Source organism: Rosa chinensis, chromosome 5, assembly GCF_002994745.2.
Source record: "Rosa chinensis cultivar Old Blush chromosome 5, RchiOBHm-V2, whole genome shotgun sequence".
In the NCBI taxonomy this organism is placed as follows: domain Eukaryota; kingdom Viridiplantae; phylum Streptophyta; class Magnoliopsida; order Rosales; family Rosaceae; genus Rosa; species Rosa chinensis.
The window spans coordinates 88,525,835-88,544,957 of record NC_037092.1 but is presented as its reverse complement, the minus strand read 5'-3'; the positions used below and the strand labels follow the sequence as shown (position 1 = coordinate 88,544,957).

The following is a 19,123-nucleotide window of genomic DNA, read 5'->3' as shown; positions in this document are numbered from 1 at the left end:
CAAACACTTTTACGGATCTGTTTCCCTAGGAGTAGTCCATGTAGATAATTGCCCCTTAACCATGGAAGTAGTCCCACACTAGCCCCCTTATTCAAAAGACTTTTTTCAACGTGAATTTTGTGTTTTGGCAAAGCATGTGAAGCTGTTATGGTAGATGTTTTGTTGTTAGGTAAATTATTTTCACATCGCCATAGCTCCTAATTGAAATTGGTGTCAAGAAAGACCCTTTCATGTATAGTAATCACTTGATTATTGTTCCACTTTATCCTTGCCAGATAGGAATTTTGAATATTTTGACTACAAACATAGTATAAAATAGACAGATAACAAAAGAATATAAAGTTGGGAGTCATGACCATTTTCAATATTAGAAAGCCTCATTGGTTCCATGTTACAATCACAGCAGCATATAAACAAAAGAATTGTAGATACCATGAGAGTCATGACATATTTACTATAATTGTGACAGGTAAGGACACATAATTGGAGATGGGTGTTTTCAGACTTGGCTGCAATACATGAATCATCTTCAATAGGTAAGCCTACTAATTTATAATGAATAGTGAAGCCCTCAAGCTGCAAATTTTTTTGCACTTCAAACATAAGATGGTTCTCTGTTTCTTCTCTTTGTTGCAGATGTCAAGAGTGAGTACATACCATCATGGAGGCTGGTATGCACACTGCTGGATTTTACTGCTCTTCAAACTGAAGTTAACCTACATAAAGAAGCTCGACAACTTTTGCTTATTTGTGATAAAGACCTTTTGCTAATTCAGTTTGTTATAACAAAGTATATAATGTTTTACTTTTCTCCTTCTAACTCTGTGTTTCTCTGTTATGTAAAGTTGTAAATATAAATGTATTTGCAAATTATATTCTGAATGTTGCTTTATGGATGGCATGGCTAAAGACCTAAATATCTCTGGCATTTATTGATCAAATATAGGCAAATAATAAACCGCAGCAACGCGCGGGGATGCTAACTAGTGTAAACTGTATGGCTAACCGAATAACGAAAGTTTCTGGAACTCCGCTAAGGCCTAAGGAAGCATTTACAGTATGCGTTAAGGCATTCAATGGAGTAATTTCATTGCCTTATTAGGCCACCATATTCCATAGAAATGAAAATCATTGGAGCCATCAAAACCAACTTCAACTTTGACACGGTACATATACATATCCCCATGCTGTCAATTGTACTCTTATCAGAATACGAGATTTTGACCATTATCTTACTAAAAAAAAGTAGAGTTTTTTACCAACGACTATAAAATGACAATATTATTTACCAATAGCAGACTCCAAAATTAATGGCCCGTGCGGCTAACGCCTGTTAGCCCATAGTAACGAAAAACACCCCAAGATTAATAAAATTACGAAACATGCCACTCAGACTCTAACAAACCATTTCTCCCAAAATCAATCAGATCCAAAATTGAAACCGTCCCAAAATCAAAATTTTCTGGCGAAGCTAGCTGCGAAGAGGAACTGCTGAGGGTCAGTAGTATACTGACCACCAAAACGAAACCCGAGGTCTCTTCCGACGAGGCCCTATCCAATTCCGAGGAGGAGGAGCCGATCGAAGATGAAAAGGACGAGAAAGAGCTCAAGGCTGTCGCTTGCTCCGCCGACTCCGAGGATAAGACTATTGGGGGCCAGAATGAATCAAAGGTATTTTTTCGTCTTAACATAATCAGAGCACCGCAGCCTTCTTCTCCATCTCTCTCTTCCACACACGGACACCTCCCACCTCTACATCTCCTCCTCGTGAATCAATTGGATGAGTTCTGGGTTTTTACCGACGATTATTCTGGGTTTTTACCGACGATTATTCCTTTTTTGATGCATGCTGTTCTTTTGTGCAGGAATAGATGAGGCGAAGAAGACCTTTGCTTCAATTTTAAGGCTTGGTGAGTATTTGTGGTTTGACAGCAGGAAGTGGTGAGTATTTGAAGTGATTTTGTGGTTGAATTAGTTGAATGTGTTTCGAATGCGATTGTTTAGCCTAGAATGTGCCCATTGAGTTTGTTGTTTTCGATAGAATTGTTTTGGTGTTAGCTGATATTTGTGGAATATATGATTCGGTTTATGCTTAGCTTTGGTTTATGCAATTAGATAGCAATGCATGTAATTGGATTTCCCCTTTTAATCTGCAATGACATCAGTTATTCATTTTCTTTCTTTTTTTCCGTTTAGTTCACAAGCCTACTGGGGGTCAGGATCTACTAAGGGTTAGTATACTACTAGGGGTCAGTATGCTACTGAGGGTCAAACCTCTGCTACTGAGGGTCAAACCTCCACTAGAATCAGAGCTCTGATGTGCTCTGGCGGCTTCAATGACACAGAGGTTGAACCAGTTTTGAAAATCACGATAACATTGTGGTATGAAGCGTTCTATCTATTTAAAAGTCAGTTGAGGTTACTTTGGTAATTTTCTCATTAACAGAACAATTCAAAAAATGGTAGGAAAATGGCCGCATGGGCTTGCACCTTGCCCAAGGTTCAGCTACAGTACCGCAAGGGAATTGGCAAAGAACAATCCTGCTATTGGTAATAAATGGGCTGAGATTGTAGCTATTGGTAATTTGCTTTAAAAAGTAAGTCGTCATTTCCTCTCTAGAATCTAGGAATAAATTAAAATTTTGTATTTTCATTGAAGTAAAAACAAAAATGAGTGAGCCACGTACTAATTTTCCGGGTGCCATGAAATTTTTAACAGTATATATGCAATCATTGCAATGCCGGTCAGACAGGGTTTGGACTTACTGGTCGTCCACAACTTGTTAGTGCGCACGGCTGATCTAGTTCTTTGGCATCATTGTATACTTGAAAATAAGGCTTTATCTTCAACAAACAACAATGGGATCACCATCGATCCATACTCCACGCAAAGACTAGGAACCAAGGGACGACAGTTTTACCTAGTGAAATAATTTTCTTCGGTTTTGCTTTTACTCTTCCATTACTTTGCTCCCGCTATATAAATGCACAAACCTGTGAGCAATCGATCTAAATCTACCTCTAAGAAAGAAATGCTAGTTCAGCCTGCAAACCACGCAATGGTTTCATCCTTAAGTTGCTTCCTTCTCATTTTTATATTATTGTTTACGCATAATATTATTCATGCATGCATCCAAACTCAACGTATTTCTCTCTTGTCCTTTGCCTTCACTCTGTCTTCTCCTTTCTTAAACTGGACTTCTAGTAGTTGTTGCAATTGGCAAGGCATTACTTGTAATCGAGATGGTTGGGTCACCCATTTGCAGTTACCCTCCAAAGGGCTCAAACTAAAAGGAGGTATTTTCCCCTCATCATCACTTGCAAATCTCATACATCTCACTCACTTGAATCTCTCCCACAATTCACTCTCTGGTTCTCTAGATCAAACTGAATTCTTCTTGTCCTTGAATGATCTCGAAATCCTAGATTTGAGCTATAACCTTCTTTTTGGAGTGTTACCATCTTCTTTACCATCCAGTCATATTCCGATGGTGGATCTTTCCAGCAATCGTTTACATGGTGCAGTTTCATCTTCTTTTTTCCAACAAGCTTGGAATTTGACTAGTTTTAATGTCAGTAACAACACCTTTTCAGGTTCTATCCCATCCTCTATTTGTCGTCATTCTTCCTCCTCGTTACGACACCTTGATTTTTCCTTCAATTATTTCAATGGTAGTATATCTTCTGGATTGGGGAAGTGTTCCAAACTGCAGATCTTCTGTGCTGGTCACAATTACCTGTCAGGATCGCTTCCAGAAGATATGTTTAATTCTACCACACTTGAAGAGATTTCACTAGATACCTCTAAATTCATTGTATGGAGCAGTGAGTAAGAAAATTTCCAACCTCACCCCGTTACAACCCTTGACCTCTCCTATAACCAATTGAGTGGTGTGCTCCCTCTCCATCTTGGGAAGCTCTCCAAGTTGAAATACATACTCCTTGATTTCAACGATCTAGAAGGTTCATTGCCCCTATCTCTGATGAATTGCACAAACCTCGTTGAACTACGTATGGGAAACAACAACTTGGGAGATGATATCTCCATGCTCAATTTTCCCAAACTTAGCCAACTTAGTAAACTTGGCTTGCGGAAAAATTACTTCTCTAGTATCTTGCCGAGAAGCATCTACTCGTGCAAGTTCTTGAAAGCAGTTCAAGTGAATTACAATAACGTAGAGGTTCAAATACAGCCTGAAATTCTTTCATTCAAATCCCTGTCCTTCCTCGCACTTGGTCGGAACAAAGGTTTGACCAATGTGACAGGGGTAATGAAGATACTGATGGGTTGCAAACATCTCGTATTCCTTTCCTTGGCATCTAGTTTTTTAGGTGAGGAAATGTCGAATGGTGTTGAAATGGCTATCGAATCTGAAAAAGTTACAGCTCTTGAATCTGAGTCATAACAGAATCACTGGCTTAATTCCAAGTTGGCTGGGGACTTTTCCAAAGCTGCAAACATTACTGATGCAAGCCAACCAACTTTCTGGAGAATTTCCAAAGGAATTGTGCACACTACCTATGTTAGTATCTGGACAAACTACATCTCAAGTGGGCCTAATTTATCTTGAACTGCCTGTGTACTCTAATGCTGATGCAGCACCTTTACAGTTCCTTTACGTTTATAGCTCATTTATAAACCTCAGTCACAATTGCCTTGGTGGGAATATACCTATTGAGATTGGCCAATTGCAGCTTCTCCTACGGCTGGATCTTAGTGCTAACAACTTCTCCAGCAACATTCCAGACCAGATATCCAACATAAAGTACATGGAGAGACTCGATCTCTCCATGAACCATTTGTTAATTTGGAAAAATCCCGGCATCACTCACAGGTCTTAATTTCTTATCAAGTTTCAATGTCTCGTACAATAATCTTGGAGGACCAATACCATCAAGCACTCAACTCCAAAGTTTCAATGCTTTTGCATTTGAGGGGAATCAACTTTGTGGTGCCCCAATTCCAAATAAGTGTCGGACAACAGAGGGTGCTAATGCACTTGATATGAGCACCCAAGATGCGGACACCAAGGAGCAACAAATTCCATGGTTTTATGTTTTTGTTGCACTTGGTTTATTACAAATTTTTTTTTTTTGGGGGGGGGGGTCCCTTGGTGCTTGTGAGAAAGTGGAGGTATGCATATGTGATGATAGCAAAGTGTATGGCAAGCATGACTACATGAGGAGAAAGTTTGTTTAGAAGTTAGATAGTAGACACAGTACTCTGCTACTACTCTTTGTAATAATCATGATAAAACATTCCCACAAATTTTCACATATTATACAATATACTAAAGCTGGGTTGGCACTGTATACTCAGTGGCGGAAGGACGTGGTAGGCTGTATGGGCTCAAGCCTAGACAACATTTTGGGCTAAAAACCCTTAAGTATACATATATCTCTACCTCCAACCCATTCCAGCCCAAAGAAAAAAAAAATAGAAGTCCCGTGTATTCGTCTGCTCCTAGCTCCCACAGCAGCTCACAGAGTCACAGTCACAGCCTCACTGCCTCAATCTACTCTAGTGTTTCGATGGAGGTTATGGACTTATCGATTGAAACAAGGTAGGAATCTTAGGCTCTATCGATCTCCTCTATTCTTCACTTCTTCTTCCTGCTCTGTTTTTTCCAATGGAGTTTCCTCAAAGAAATCCCATATCTCCTTTTGCCTAATGTCGATTTTGTTTGCTACCACTGGTTGTGAGTTGGGCTTTTGTGTATGAGTTGAGGTTTGGGGGAGAGAGAGAGAGAGATTCCATGTTAGATTGTTAGCTGAGGTCGGAGGTCCTGAGGATCTTGATTCTTGATCATGGATTCATGGTCGGTGATGGTGAGGATCTTGATTCATGGTCGGTGAGGTCGTGAGGATCTTGTTAGTTGAGGTGAGTGAGGTCCTGATGATCTTGATTCCATGTCAGCCGGCGGATGGCTATCTCATAGGCTAATATGATAAATCGATAATAGGCTATGATTCATGAATCATGAATGAATGTATTTTTAGTTAGAATTACCGACTGATGTAGTGATGTCTTTGACTCTTTGTTGATCATGGTCTGATGGTCGGTGATGTAAGTATGTAACAATAAGTGAATGAGCTTTTGTTGGGCTTTGGGATTTCTTGATGCTTTCTTTGGCTTCTGATCATGTTGTGAACTTGTGATTATTTTTTATTTAAAGATGTGCATTTTGTGTTGCAGATTGGAGAGTTTATTGTTATTTTACAATAAATGTATGCTTGTAGTTTTTAATTTACGGGGTTTGGTTTTATGTCTCCTCCGTTGTATGTTTTGATCCAAAATAAATAAGAGCTTTTTACCAATAACTACAAAATAACACTACTATTTACCAATAGCAGAGTCTAAAACTAATATCCCATGCGGCCAATTATTGAAACAGGCTACCAGCCCATCTTAAAGAAAAACACTCAAATATTACAAAAATTACCAAACATGCCACTCTCCCAAAATCAGAAAGATTCCAAAATTGAAACAGTCCCAAAATCCAGATCCCCAAATTGGAATGGTTCCAAAATCGAAACCGTCCCAAAATCCAGATCCTCCCTAAATTGAAGCAGCCGACGAAGCGAGGGCGCGAGCCAGCAGCCAACCAAGCGCACTACCCCGGGGGAGAAGTAAGCGCGCGACCTTGACGGCAAACCAAGCGTGAGACCCAGGCGGAGAAGTGAAGCCTTTGACTGTCGAGGAATTCGAGCAGTACGAGTCCGTTTTGGAGTCCTCCGACTCTGACTCCGACAACGGCCTCGAAGACGAGGAAGAGGACGGCGACGAAGACGAGGATGATGATGACGATAAGGACGATGAGGATGAAGATGACGACGACGATGTCCAGGAGATCGTACAGTCCTCTGGTGGCCCTCCGGTTCAGTCAATAGACGATGAGGACGACGAAGAAGATGAGGAAGACGCTGAAAGAGGCGAGGGAGATGACGATGACGGCGAGGGCAAGGATGACGTAATTAGCCGAATCTTTTCCTTATTTGTTAAAGTAGCTTTCAGTACTTTCCGGTTGAAAATTTTCATATCTGGTACTATTTGTTGTTTTGTTTTCTATTTTGTAGTTATTCCATAGAACTATTTGATTTGATTTCACTGGTTTTTGATCTAAAAGTATGACCAAATAATTGGTGCTAAATAAAATTGAATTTCAATTTTTTTTCCCTGTATTTGGTGGATTCTCAGTTTTGTATTGAGGGTCAGTAGTTTTAGTTTTGTGTTTATGGTACTTTCTTATTGGATTGGTGGTGTTGTGTAATGCTTTAGTTTTGTGTTTATGGTACTTTCTTAATGGATTAGGATGGAGTTAATGAAAGCAATGCTGAAGTGAGCAAACGCGAGAAGGCCAGGCTAGTATACTATTGGGGGCCAGTACACTACTACGGATCAGTACACTACTGTGGATCAGTACACTACTGAGGGTCAGTATACTACTGGGGCTAGTATACTGCTGGGGGTAACCTACTACTAATCCTTAGTACACTACTGCTTGTATGCAGAAGCAACAAAACCAGAGATAAATGATAGTGTCAAAGTTTCATATTGTAATATGTACAAATAGTTTTTGGAATTATTAAATAAATGAGTTGTTTCTAAGAAAAACAAAGATGAAATGTAGAGATATTCTTTTTTCATAATGCTACTGACATTCAGCAATGTTAATTCACATTATCCAAATCACAAGGGCAATTTCGTAATTTACTTGTCAGTAGAAATAATTAAAAAATGAAAGGAATTTGACTGCAAGGGATAATACCTTGCACACTAGCACATGGGAATTAAAAAAAAAAGGTTTGCTGATGGTAATTTATGAGCTAAAAGTGTAGGGAGTGGTAATTTGCTAAATAATAAAGGCGTGAGGATGAGCCACTGGTTTCCAAACCTAAAAAAAAAAAAATATATTGTGCCCTTCTAATTAGCCTGGACAAAAATTTGATCCTAGTTCCGCCACTGTGTATACTGTTCCTGAATAGTAAGTATATCACTGTTCATCCCGGCCCGAAATGGAGCGACGGTTTTACCCTTACTACTTGCCTCAACTAGGATTTTGCCATTGTTTTACGATAAGACGCTGGAGGCTTCGAGAGACGGTGATAGAGAGAGAGAGACGGTGATAGAGATAGACACACAGCAACTCTGAGAGCGAAGAAACAATCGAGGGTTGGGTTTGTTTTGGAAGATGTTCCGTTTTACCTGTACAGGTTAGTTTGCACCATTCAACAGCAAAACCTCTCAAATCTTTCTCCAGCCATCGATGTCAACCCCTGAAAGATTATGTTCGGGCTGTTCAATCTATTAAGGTGAGTATGTCTTTGACTTGCTACCATTGTATATAACATTAGATTTATGGTTATAATTTTGATAGTTTTATACATGTGGGAAAGTTCGATTCACGATATGGATTAATTGTATAATTCACCCCCACTCCAACCCATTTGGGCCTTCTGGGAATCTGTTTTTATTGTCCACAAAAGGTTTGTTCTTTATTTGTCATAGAATATAGTAGCTGACGCTGTTGATTTTGTGTGTTGAAACAGGCCACCATAGCTGAGAGAGCAAATGCCTTCAGGCGACAGTGTTGCTATCTGAAACTGCTGTTAGGCTGGTGTATTTGTATGTGAACAACATATAAGTAGTAGCTACTGTCAATCTGTAGTTTAAGTAAAACAAAATTGGTTCAGAAAAAAAGAATTGGAGAAGTATGACTTGGCTACATTGGTAACCAAACCTCAATTTGGAGACACTGCTTACCAAGAAAGGTAATCCTTCGAATTCTTGCTCTGCACACTTTTGAAGTATTGTTTGCGTTCTCTATCAGTAAAGTAATTCACTTCCTGCTTCTTCAATTTCTGCATTTGGCATAAACTATGCTCCTCTTTTTCAGCTGAAATCTGTTTTATCTATGAAATTTGATGAATTTTTTGGTTGATCTATTATTCTGGAATCTAATCTCAATTTCCTCGAATGTTCTTCGTCTTCCCAGTTTCTGGGTTTACTTCCTATACAATAATATCTTAATTTAAAGCAAGATCTGAAAAGACCCAAGATTTTACGAGAAAAAGATGAGTGAGTGTGAAAATGGAGTAGTACAGGAAGCTCAAAGATCAGGTATTTTCTTTTTCTTTATAGCATCATCAAATTTCTTCAATAAACCTAAAATTGTGGAACTTTTGATTCCAATCTGATCAAACTGTAGGATGAAAATGGAAATTCAGCTGCCGACGACATAAAAAATTTACGGGGAAATCCGCTTTCTATCGGTAACTTTGATTTATTCTCTTATTTTGTTACTTAGAAATCTCAATCTAATGAGTTGAATGTTCATGCTTAATTTTGGTGTTCATCTGAACAATGTAGCTCCAACTATGGGAGAGGGGCCAATAGACTGAAAATGGAAGCACAAGTATGATTGAAGTAGAGGAGCTTCAGCCATATTCACATGGATATACAGAGCTAAACTTTTTCTGAAGGATGAGGGAACAATGATGACCCACATTGACACCATATTCAAGTATGCTTCCTCTCTCATATCTGCACACTAAAGTTTACATCTTTGATGATAGGCATGCTCATTATGAAAGCACCCACAACTAAATGATTTGTCTGACCAAAAAAAAAAAGAATGATATGGTTATCCCAATTGTCTGTTATTTGATCATTTTTGTTAGGATTAAGATCCTGTTTATTAAGTTTAATTGTCTTTCTGCAAACCATGTATTTGTCACAATCTTGACCATTCTGTAAACTAACTAGCTGAAATACTCACAATGTCAAATGTGATGGATTCTTCACTAATGTGCTTCAATATTGATGTGTTGCATTATATGAAATCTCCTCTAATGTGCTTATTTCTTTGATTTTAATGTTTGTATTTCACCCAAAACCAGCACAAACCAGCAAGCTTAAACAATATTTAGTCAGCAACTTATTTTGCTCCTGCAGATGGGATCTGACAAATGGAACCCATTGTCCTCACCAAATTCGCGGCAATATCAAAATACCAGCAAGCTTAAACAATATTGATTTTAGTCACCAACTTATCTAAACTCAAAAAAGTTTAAGTTGACGAGGATCTATACAATATTGCTGTGTTGCATTAAGCCGAAATACAGTGTCAAATGTGATGCGTTCTTCTTTCATTTCTCAAAATACTCACAATGTCAAATGTGATCGATTCTTCTCTAATGTGCTTCAATATTGCTGTGTTGCACGGTGGTCTTATTGACATTATTTTTTTATTTTTTATTTTTTATTTTTTTCACAGATTGGGGTTAAACATGAAGTCTGTTTATCTTTTAATGTAACATTAAATCTTTATTTATTGGGTTTAACCTAGCTGTGAAAATAACATTTGGCTTTTTTCCCACTGCTGAAGTAATTTATTGTACTGAAAATTTGTGTATTAAGCTTTTATGTATCTTCCTTTTTTCCTGAATTTCAATACCTATCTTTTGCAGAACGTGAGTTGTAATATATAAGACATCTGCTTAATTAAGATGGCAGAAAAGAATGAAGCGGAGGATTTTAATCGAGGAAGCTGAGAATAAGCAGAAGGATCGGATGACATGTGGACAACAGTGAACCACCAAAGAAATAAGCTTTTCCAGAGATGGATGTCCAAGTAAACCGGACTATACCACAGCTTATCGAAAATGCATAGAAAATTTATTACTGTTTTGCTTTTCTAGATTCTTCTGTTATATCGAATGCAAAAACCTTGGAATTTAACTCCATCATAGGGATAGAATTTGTACAGATGTAATGGTTCCTTGCTCATTAGATTGAAATTATGTGCGATATTATTTATGTGTTTTCTAGGACGTACTCAGAGAACCCTGGAATGCTGGAATTGCTCCTAAGGTTTTTCAGTCCCAAACCTAAATTCAATAAATTTGATCATACATTTGAATTGTGAAATGTGAAGCATCTAAAGAGTTCACTGTAATCAATGGTTTAACATAATTTGTATCATTTAACATTAATGCTAATATGTTTATATGTTTTCTGTAGCTATGCTATTGATTTATTTTGATAGGTGAGAGGGAATCTAGAAGACAATTATCTCAGTTCTTGATAGTGCTCATGGCCTCTGTAAGTGTGGCTCCTTCATCTGGATTACGAGACGGCAGTGGAAATACGGTTGCCCAGTGAGATGAATAACATGAAAATTAGGGATGACGTACAAGGTAAACAATACCCACTTATTATTGGCTCAATCTTTGATCCTGCTGTGGACTTTTCAAAAGGAGTATTCTTCTTTTCTTATCAGTGGCTGAAATTTTTTCTGTTACAATGTAGGCATTGAGGTAATTGTTGCATTGACATGCTGTTCAAATTCTGTTAGGACCCAACTATGTGATCAACCGAGCCCAACTTGTATCCAGGCCCAGAATCCTGTGTAGGTCCAAATATGTAAACGGTGTCGTTTATTTCAACTATATAGCTGGAATCTAGCTGCATTGTAAAGGATATCTGAGAATTGAATTGAATTTTCCTTTTGCTTTTCTATTTCCTTTGCTTTCCATTTCTCTTAGGGTTTGGACCCTAACAACTGGTATCAGAGCTCCAAATCATGGGGCCGAGGAAAGCTGGAGATCCGCCACAATATTCATCAACACCGCCGCGTCTGCCTGACCCAGGTAATTTGAGGATGAAGCTCCAAGTCGAGTTAGAGGTGACAGCGGCGGGATTTTGTGAGACAGCGGCGGAATTCCGTGAACTTCACAAATCTATGGCGTCGATGGCGACGGAACAGACTTCGTTCCAGTCTGAGATATTAAACGAGTTGAGACAACTGAGACTGGGGCGAGCAGCTCAGGTGATTGAGCCTTCGGTGCTTCAAATCAATTCTCAGTCGACTTCTCCAGTACCGATCATATCTCCATCAGTGACTCAACCTATCTCTCAGGTGCTGCAATTCGAGACCATGGATTCCTACGGACCGCAACAACAGCAATACATGAGGCCGCCGCCGCCACCACCACCACTACCGGCCATTTCGGTTCCCTACCACTATCAGCAGCAAGGCGCGTGGTACTTGAACCAGTACCGGTACCACTCATCAGAGTCCCCGTCGCCTCCTCCTCCTCATTATGCGCACCATTATAATCCTTAATCTTATCATCCTCCGCAGCTCAATCAGGAGTGGGGTGCTCATAGTTGGTCGAATAACCAAGACTGGGAATACCCAGCCCAGAACAGTGAACAAGATTGGGCAGCCAAGGCTAGGGCATGGGCAGCTAGGACGACAATGGATTACCAGGATAAGCAATCGCAATATACTTCAGCTGGCCAACCAGAAGAACAAATTAGGTCGCTTTCCTCTTCACAAGCGGTGTCCTCTCCGATTATGACGATGGGCTCTATTCAAGCGCAAGCTATTGGTTGTTTCAGCATGATGGAGGAATGTGTTAGTGGTAACTCTCTCACTTTGCCTACTGAGTCTATGTTACCATACTCACCTGCACTTGTTGTGGTTGATTCTGGAGTGAGTATTAGTAGAGGTAAGGGTAAAATGATAGATGATGGTCGTAATTGTAACTTGGGTACTTCTTTGGGTACAAATAAGCTTATCAGTGATGCTTTGAAATCTGGGGAAGGTAGTACGGAACGGCAACAGTTTGTTCAGAACTCAAGGTTGGGGTACTCCTATCTGGAAGATCAATTACCATCACTTGATATTGGGTTAAATAGTGCCAAGTCTCAGTTAAGTACCATGGAGATGACTGCTTGTATGGTGAAGAACGAACATTTTGGGAGTAAAATTGGTAAAAATGATGAGCCTGCACTTCTAGGTTCTTTATCACAGCTACCGGAATCGATCAAATCAGTGAGCTCGCTGCCGCCGCCGTCAATTCAGACTTCTTCAGGACCAGCTCAGTTGATGTCTCCAACTAGAAGTCTTGTACCAGAGGAGGGAGATGTCGTCCAAAAGAAGACTGGTGAACTTACAGAGCTTGATAATATATCGATGATGGTAGGAAATTACTTTCAGTATGCCTTACCTAAGTGTTGTGGGTATGGAAGGGATATTGGTACATGTTCTGTGGTAAATGTTTTTAATGCATCGTGTGTAATGCTCACGCATTACATTGAGAGTCCAAAGAAGATTAGTCACTATGTACTGCAACTATGCTTCTCTGGATTTGATAAGAAGGTTCGTGATAAAGGTAGTACTCTCTTAACAAATGAACTTTTTATGGAGTACTTTGCAGGGACAATGGCATCTGGTAATAGCTTGAAATTTATCTTTTCACTAATAATGACTTTGATTGAATTATGGAGTTATGGATATGTTGAGAAAAATATAAGATGGTTTACCAAAATTTCAGTGATTAGTTTTGGAAATGGATGCTGCGATTTCCACCATGATCATGGGCTTATCTCTTGTGGCATTGAATTCAATAGTTTCTTGGTGAATAGAAATGATGGACACATAGTTGTTCTATGCCCCAACATGTTCAGAGATGGGGTTAATTTGGAGTATCAGTGGGAAACAAAAGGATCTGGGCAATTGCTTATGGTGGCTCGTCCTCTGCATGTGAAGCTTCTTAAGAATGATGTGCTGGTTTCGAATCAGTTCTATGGGTTTGTAAAGGAGTTGGAGAAAGCACTTGCTATTTTACTTGTGAGTTTCCTCAAAATTACGGTAGATATTAGAAAGCAGATTGAGCTTCTTCACGGGCAAGCGAAAAGGGCAGACTTGTATATTGACCTTAAGGAGGTGAAAAGGAGAGAAGAGCTTCTGGTATTGATGGGGAGTAACAACGAGAGGAACAAGAAGAACAAAGGGTCTATAGACTTGGTTATTAAGGAAGTTATTGATTTTGTCCAGATCAACTTAGCGTTCTCATCTTCGAGGTACTTTTCTGGTCTAGTTGTTCCAATAACTACTTTTGTTATTCAAGCTGTGCTAGTTGGAAATGTCTCACATGTTTTTGGAACTTTGAGTGTTTTTCTTGTCAATAAACTTAATCACAAGAAGGAATCACTTGAGGTTATTTGCCTTGCGACCATCTTCTTTGTTACTTACGTATTGTCTCTGCATATGCAACTTGTGGACAAATGTATGCCACCTCAAATAGTGGAGTTTACTCAACATTACATAACAAAGAAAGAGTTGGTCACTTTTTGGATTTGGGTTCCTACAGCACTGTCAAGTTCAAAAGTTTGGATACTTAACTCGCATGGTTTGATTGTGATCAAGGGTCATCCTATTAATTGGTGACATATTCCGGATAAGAGAGCTTATTTTTTATATTGAATCTCATATCACTCCCACTGGAGCAATTGCTACTGGACTTGTTTTCTACTCTGGTGAAGACTTGCACATTACCAACTCAGATTCACATATGGCTCACTATAACATGTGTTTGCGGCACACAAAGTGCAAGGTGAGGGATATAATAAGCAACATTTGTTTGAGAAGCTCAATGACTTATGAGGAAGAGATTTCAAAGCTAGAGGCAGAAGCTCAAAAGCAAACAGGGAGTGGTAGACTAATTGTGGTATGCAATTTAAACAATCTCATATCCTTTGTTTCATATTGCAATTCCATGGTTTTCGTAGATAATGATTTTGAAAGTGAAGACTTCACACTGCAAGGTTCTACACTCTGTAATAGATATTATGATCGTTCCTCGTCTTCTCAATCCATAATTACCAAAATCTCAGATGAATTTCGATTCCCCAAAAGTGGAAAGGAGCTTATTCACGTAGCCCTTATACCTAACTATGCACTGAAGAGTCTATTGCATCAATGTTCCAGAAGTTGGATCATCACCATTATCTTCATATTCTTTTACATTTCTATTGTAAAAGCTGCAAATGATACTGTGAAGTTAACAGCTGAGTTTCTGGTGATTCTTGATATCGAGAACTACTTTTGGGACGCAATTGAGTCATGGTTAAATGGAACTCTTGGAAAAAATGGTTCTTGTGAGATTAAATGGGGTGGCAATTTTACTAAACAAGGATCATTGGATTATGGTGCAGACTTTGGGTTTGGACTTTACATTGATCACCATAATCACTTGGGTTACTTTCTATATGGCATTTCGGTGCTTGCTAAGATTGAACTGGAATGGGAGATGAGGTATAAGCCTCAAGTTGATTCACTTGCTGCAGATTTCATGAACCTGGACAAGAGGACAGATTTCTATTATTCCCTGGTGAGATGCTTTGATTTGTGTAAACTGCATTCATGGGCAGGAGGGGTGACTTACAAGGAAACAATGCAGGATGGTTATGTAATTTCAAAATTCTGGTTTGAGATTGTGGCTATTTGTTTGAGCAGCAGATTATTCCTTAAACTTGAGGTCAAGTTTCAATTGAAGAGGGGTGGTGTTGTTAGGACCCAACTATGTGATCAACCGAGCCCAACTTGTATCCAGGCCCAGAATCCTGTGTAGGTCCAAATATGTAAACGGTGTCGTTTATTTCAACTATATAGCTGGAATCTAGCTGCATTGTAAAGGATATCTGAGAATTGAATTGAATTTTCCTCTTTCAATTTCTCTTAGGGTTTGGACCCTAACAAATTCTTTGTTACAACTTCAGCAATTAAGCTGTTTTTTCATTCTAGGAGTTGACCTGGCTTATATGCTTATTGGTATTGAAAAGAGACACCTACCTGAAGCATAGCCGGAAGCAAAATTGAGCTGTGAAAATCTTAATCAAAGATTATGCATTGAACCTTGAATGGCAGGAGACGTGATGATTTAGGTAAGACACATTCTCATGAAACTTGCAGTTTTTAATGCAGAAGCAGGGGAGGATTCTGATATTATACTCTGTTTTGATTCTGTTAATAAAACGTGTGGGATGGCTTTTGATTGGTGTGTATTGATCACAACTGTGTTCAGAATGTTGATGAGGAAATGTGTAGTCATGGGAGATTCTTCTGCAGCATTCATACACACGTAACTGTTGATGGCAAAGCTTCTATCCCAAAATTCCATTTTTGCAATATGTAAATATACAAATCTACTTAAATACCAGCTTTTGTAATATGTAAAGTTATGACATTCACCAATAAACGTTTCTTAGTTTATGGTTCTGATTGTTATACATACAAAAAATTGAGGAAGAACAAACCGCAGCATACTATATCTAGTGGAATCTAAGAGACCTATCTTTTTCTGATTTTGTTTTAATTTCATATAGCAGCTTGTCTTCCTTTGCTCATATAACTATCTACTGGTCACTGTTAACTTATAGAGTACATAGCCTTAAAATTGAAACATAAAAAATAAATAAAAGGTATAATTATTATAAGAACGAACTGTGCCATGATCAGCCTAGTTCTACTGACCACATGCATAAGTTCCCAGAAGGATCAACAAGTCCATAACCCAGTCCGAACGGCATTAAGACATATCGGTATCATTTTTATATGGACAAATTATGGAAGATATTTGGCCCATATTTTGTCATGGAGTCTATAGCCAAGTTTTGTGACTATGTGGAAGCAAGACTGACAATGTCAGTGTTGGTGGACTAATGTAGTTTCCTTAATGGTGTTGCAGGTACAAAGAACTAAATGGAGTTGGAATTGGAAGAAGAATAAGGAGTGCATATGTTTCTATCTGTTGCAAGAATTTTGTGCTTGTTGCTCTCAAGTTCTCTCCACACAAGTGGCCTACAGAAGCAAATATATGTGCATATGAATTTCTTGTTAGTTGCCACAAAAGGAAATAATGTATTGTTAATTCCTCTGCGTGCCAACTACAGGCACTGATCTACATCATGTGAATTATAAGTAAATATATGTGAAAATTTCATGCTTTTCAATGAAAATTTGTTGTTTTATTATGATTATTACAATAAGAGTAGTAGAGTACTATGTCTGCTATCTAACTTCTAAACAAACCTTCTCTTTATGCTTGCCATACGCTTTGCTATCATCACATGGAACCTGTCTTGTACATTGTCTAGGAAATTGTAATATGCATGCCTCCACTTTCTCATCAGCAATAAAGGACCACAGACTCCCCAAAATCCTGTAATGAACCCAAGCGTAACAGAAACATAAAACCATGGAATTTGTTGCTCCTTGGTGTCTGCATCTTGGGTGCTCATATCAGGTGCATCAGCACCCTTTGTTGTTGTCTGACACTTATTTGGCAGTGGGGCACCACAAAGTTTCAGATTCCCCTCAAATGCAGAAGCATTGAAACTTTGGAGTTGAGTGCCTGATGGTATTGGTCCTCCAAGATTATTGTACGAGACATTGAAACTTGATAAGAAATTAAGATCTGTGAATGATGCCGGGATTTTTCCAGACAAATGGTTCATGGAGAGATCCAGTATCTCAATGTACTTTAGGTTAGATATTTGGTCTGGAATGTTGCCGGAGAAGTTGTTAGCACTAAGATCCAGCCATCGGAGAAGCTGCAATTGGTCAATCTCAATAGGTATATTCCCACCAAGGCAATTGTGACTTAGGTGTATAGCTGGTTCATAAAATATATAATTGTACTGCAAAGGTTTTGCATCAGCACTAGGACGGAAGTAGAAAGGCAGTTCAAGATATTGACGACCTACTTGAGCTGCAGTTTGTCCAGATACTAACATAGGTAGTGTGCACAATTCCTTTGGAAATTCTCCAGAAAGTTGGTTGAATTCCATCACTAAAGTTTGCAGCCTTGGAAGAGTCCCCAGCCAATTTGGAATTGAGCCAGTGATTCTGTTGTGACTCAGATCCAGGACCTGTAACTTTTTCAGCTTCGATAGCCATGAAGGAATTATACCACTAAGGTTACATGAACTCAAATCTAAAAGTCGAAGATTTTGAAATCCATTAAAATCTGCCATTTCAACACCGTTCGGCATTTCCTCACCTAAAAAACTAGATGCCAAGGAAAGGACTACAAGACGTTTGCAACCCAACAGTATCTTCATTACCCCTGTCACATTGGTCAGGAGTTTGTTCCAACCAAGTGAGAGGAAGGACAAGTATTTCAAGGAAAGAATTTCAGGGTGTATTTGAACCTCTAGATTATTATAGTTCAATCGAATTGCTTTCAAGGACTTGCATGAGTATAGGCTTATTGGCAAGATACCAGAGAAGTTATTTTTCCGCATGTCAAGTTTACCAAGTTGACCAAGCCTGGAGAAATTAAGCATGGAAATATCGCCTTCCAAGTTGTTGGATCCCAGACGAAGTTCTACAAGGTTCGTGGAATTCATCAAAGATAGGGGAAATGAACCTTCGAGGTAGTTGGAATCAAGGAGTATGTGTTTCAACTTGGAGAGCTTCCCAAGATGGAGAGGGAGCACACCACTCAATTGGTTATAGGAGAGGTCAAGGGTTGTAAGGTTGGTGAGGTTGGAAATTCTATCACTCACTGCTCCATACAATGAATTTAGAGGTAGTGAAATCTCTTCAAGTGTGGTAGAATTAAACATATCTTCTGGAAGCGATCCTGACAGGAAATTGTTACCAGCTCGGAAGACCTGCAGTTTGGAACACTTCCCCAATCCAGAAGATATACTACCAGTGAAATTATTGAAGGAAAAATCAAGGTGTTGTAACGAGGAGGAAGGACGACAAATAGAGGATGGGAAAGGACCCGAAAAGGTGTTGTTACTGACATTGAAACTAGTCAAATTCCAAGCTTGTTGGAAAAAAGAAGATGGAACTACACCATGTAAACGATTGCTGGAAAGATCCACCATCCGAATATGACAGGATGGTGGAGAAGATGGTAACACTCCAAAAAGAAGGTTATAGCTCAAATCTAGGATTTCGAGATCATTCAAGGACAAGAGGAGTTCAGTTTGATCTAGAGAACCATAAAGTGAATTGTGGGACAGATTCAAGTGGGTGAGATGTGTGAGATTTCCAAGTGATGATGATGGAAAAATACCTTCTTTGAGTTTAAGTCCTTTGGAAGGTAACTGCAAATGGGTGATCCAACCACCATGATTACATGTGATGCCCTCCCAATTGCAACAATCAGTGGAAGTCCAATTCAAATGAGGAGAAGACAGAGTGAGAGCTAAGAACAGCAGAGAGCTGCGTTCTTTATGGTTGCAAGCATGTGTGTTTTCAAATATGATATTGGAAAAGAATATCAAGAGCAAGAAGGAAGGGAATGCATTAGCCAT

At 39.0% G+C, this 19,123-nt stretch overlaps 3 protein-coding genes across 10 annotated transcripts; 2 read left to right on the top strand and 1 right to left on the bottom strand.

Annotated features, from left to right (window-relative positions):
• Positions 1-1,076: 1,076 nt before the first annotated feature.
• LOC112164424 (glutamic acid-rich protein-like) lies at positions 1,077-11,164 on the top strand. Its single transcript, XM_024300617.2, has 7 exons — positions 1,077-1,081; positions 1,428-1,671; positions 6,714-6,971; positions 7,313-7,384; positions 8,215-8,313; positions 8,551-8,626; positions 11,049-11,164. Exons 1-7 carry the CDS (start codon positions 1,077-1,079, stop codon positions 11,162-11,164), a joined length of 870 nt encoding a protein of 289 aa, XP_024156385.2.
• Positions 7,958-16,064, top strand: LOC112167917. 8 transcript variants are annotated; one of them, XR_005800027.1, is made up of 8 exons: positions 7,960-8,313; positions 8,551-8,772; positions 8,997-9,121; positions 9,210-9,273; positions 9,371-9,524; positions 10,471-11,199; positions 11,312-15,736; positions 15,877-16,064. XR_005800027.1 is itself a non-coding variant. In XM_040506683.1 (8 exons), exon 8 carries the CDS (start codon positions 12,264-12,266, stop codon positions 14,238-14,240), a length of 1,977 nt encoding a protein of 658 aa, XP_040362617.1. In that variant the 5' UTR covers positions 7,960-8,313; positions 8,551-8,772; positions 8,997-9,121; positions 9,210-9,273; positions 9,371-9,524; positions 10,471-10,634; positions 11,024-11,199; positions 11,312-12,263; the 3' UTR covers positions 14,241-16,064. The 8 variants fall into 8 exon arrangements, 7 of the variants coding, with proteins under 7 accessions (XP_040362620.1, XP_040362617.1, XP_040362619.1 ...); XM_040506683.1 differs by having other exon boundaries at positions 10,471-10,634; positions 11,024-11,199; positions 11,312-16,064; XM_040506685.1 differs by having other exon boundaries at positions 11,358-11,411; positions 11,548-16,064.
• An 809-nt stretch (positions 16,065-16,873) lies between these two features.
• LOC112164423 (receptor-like protein 2) lies at positions 16,874-19,123 on the bottom strand. Its single transcript, XM_024300616.1, has one exon. The coding sequence runs from the start codon at positions 19,121-19,123 to the stop codon at positions 16,874-16,876; it is 2,250 nt and encodes a 749-aa protein (XP_024156384.1).

What these genes read in the sequence shown, in the direction of transcription:
- LOC112164423 (XM_024300616.1), bottom strand. Translation starts at nt 19,123, where the DNA reads ATGGCTAATGCATTCCCTTCCTTCTTGCTCTTGATATTCTTTTCCAAT.
- LOC112164424 (XM_024300617.2), top strand. An exon ending in GGGGCCAGAATGAATCAAAG is followed by an intron (nt 1,672 to 6,713) that starts GTATTTTTTCGT and finishes GAATTCGAGCAG; the next exon opens with TACGAGTCCGTTTTGGAGTC. An exon ending in GCTGTTAGGCTGGTGTATTT is followed by an intron (nt 8,627 to 11,048) that starts GTATGTGAACAA and finishes TTATTTTGATAG; the next exon opens with GTGAGAGGGAATCTAGAAGA.
- LOC112167917 (XM_040506686.1), top strand. Translation starts at nt 12,264, where the DNA reads ATGGATTACCAGGATAAGCAATCGCAATATACTTCAGCTGGCCAACCA.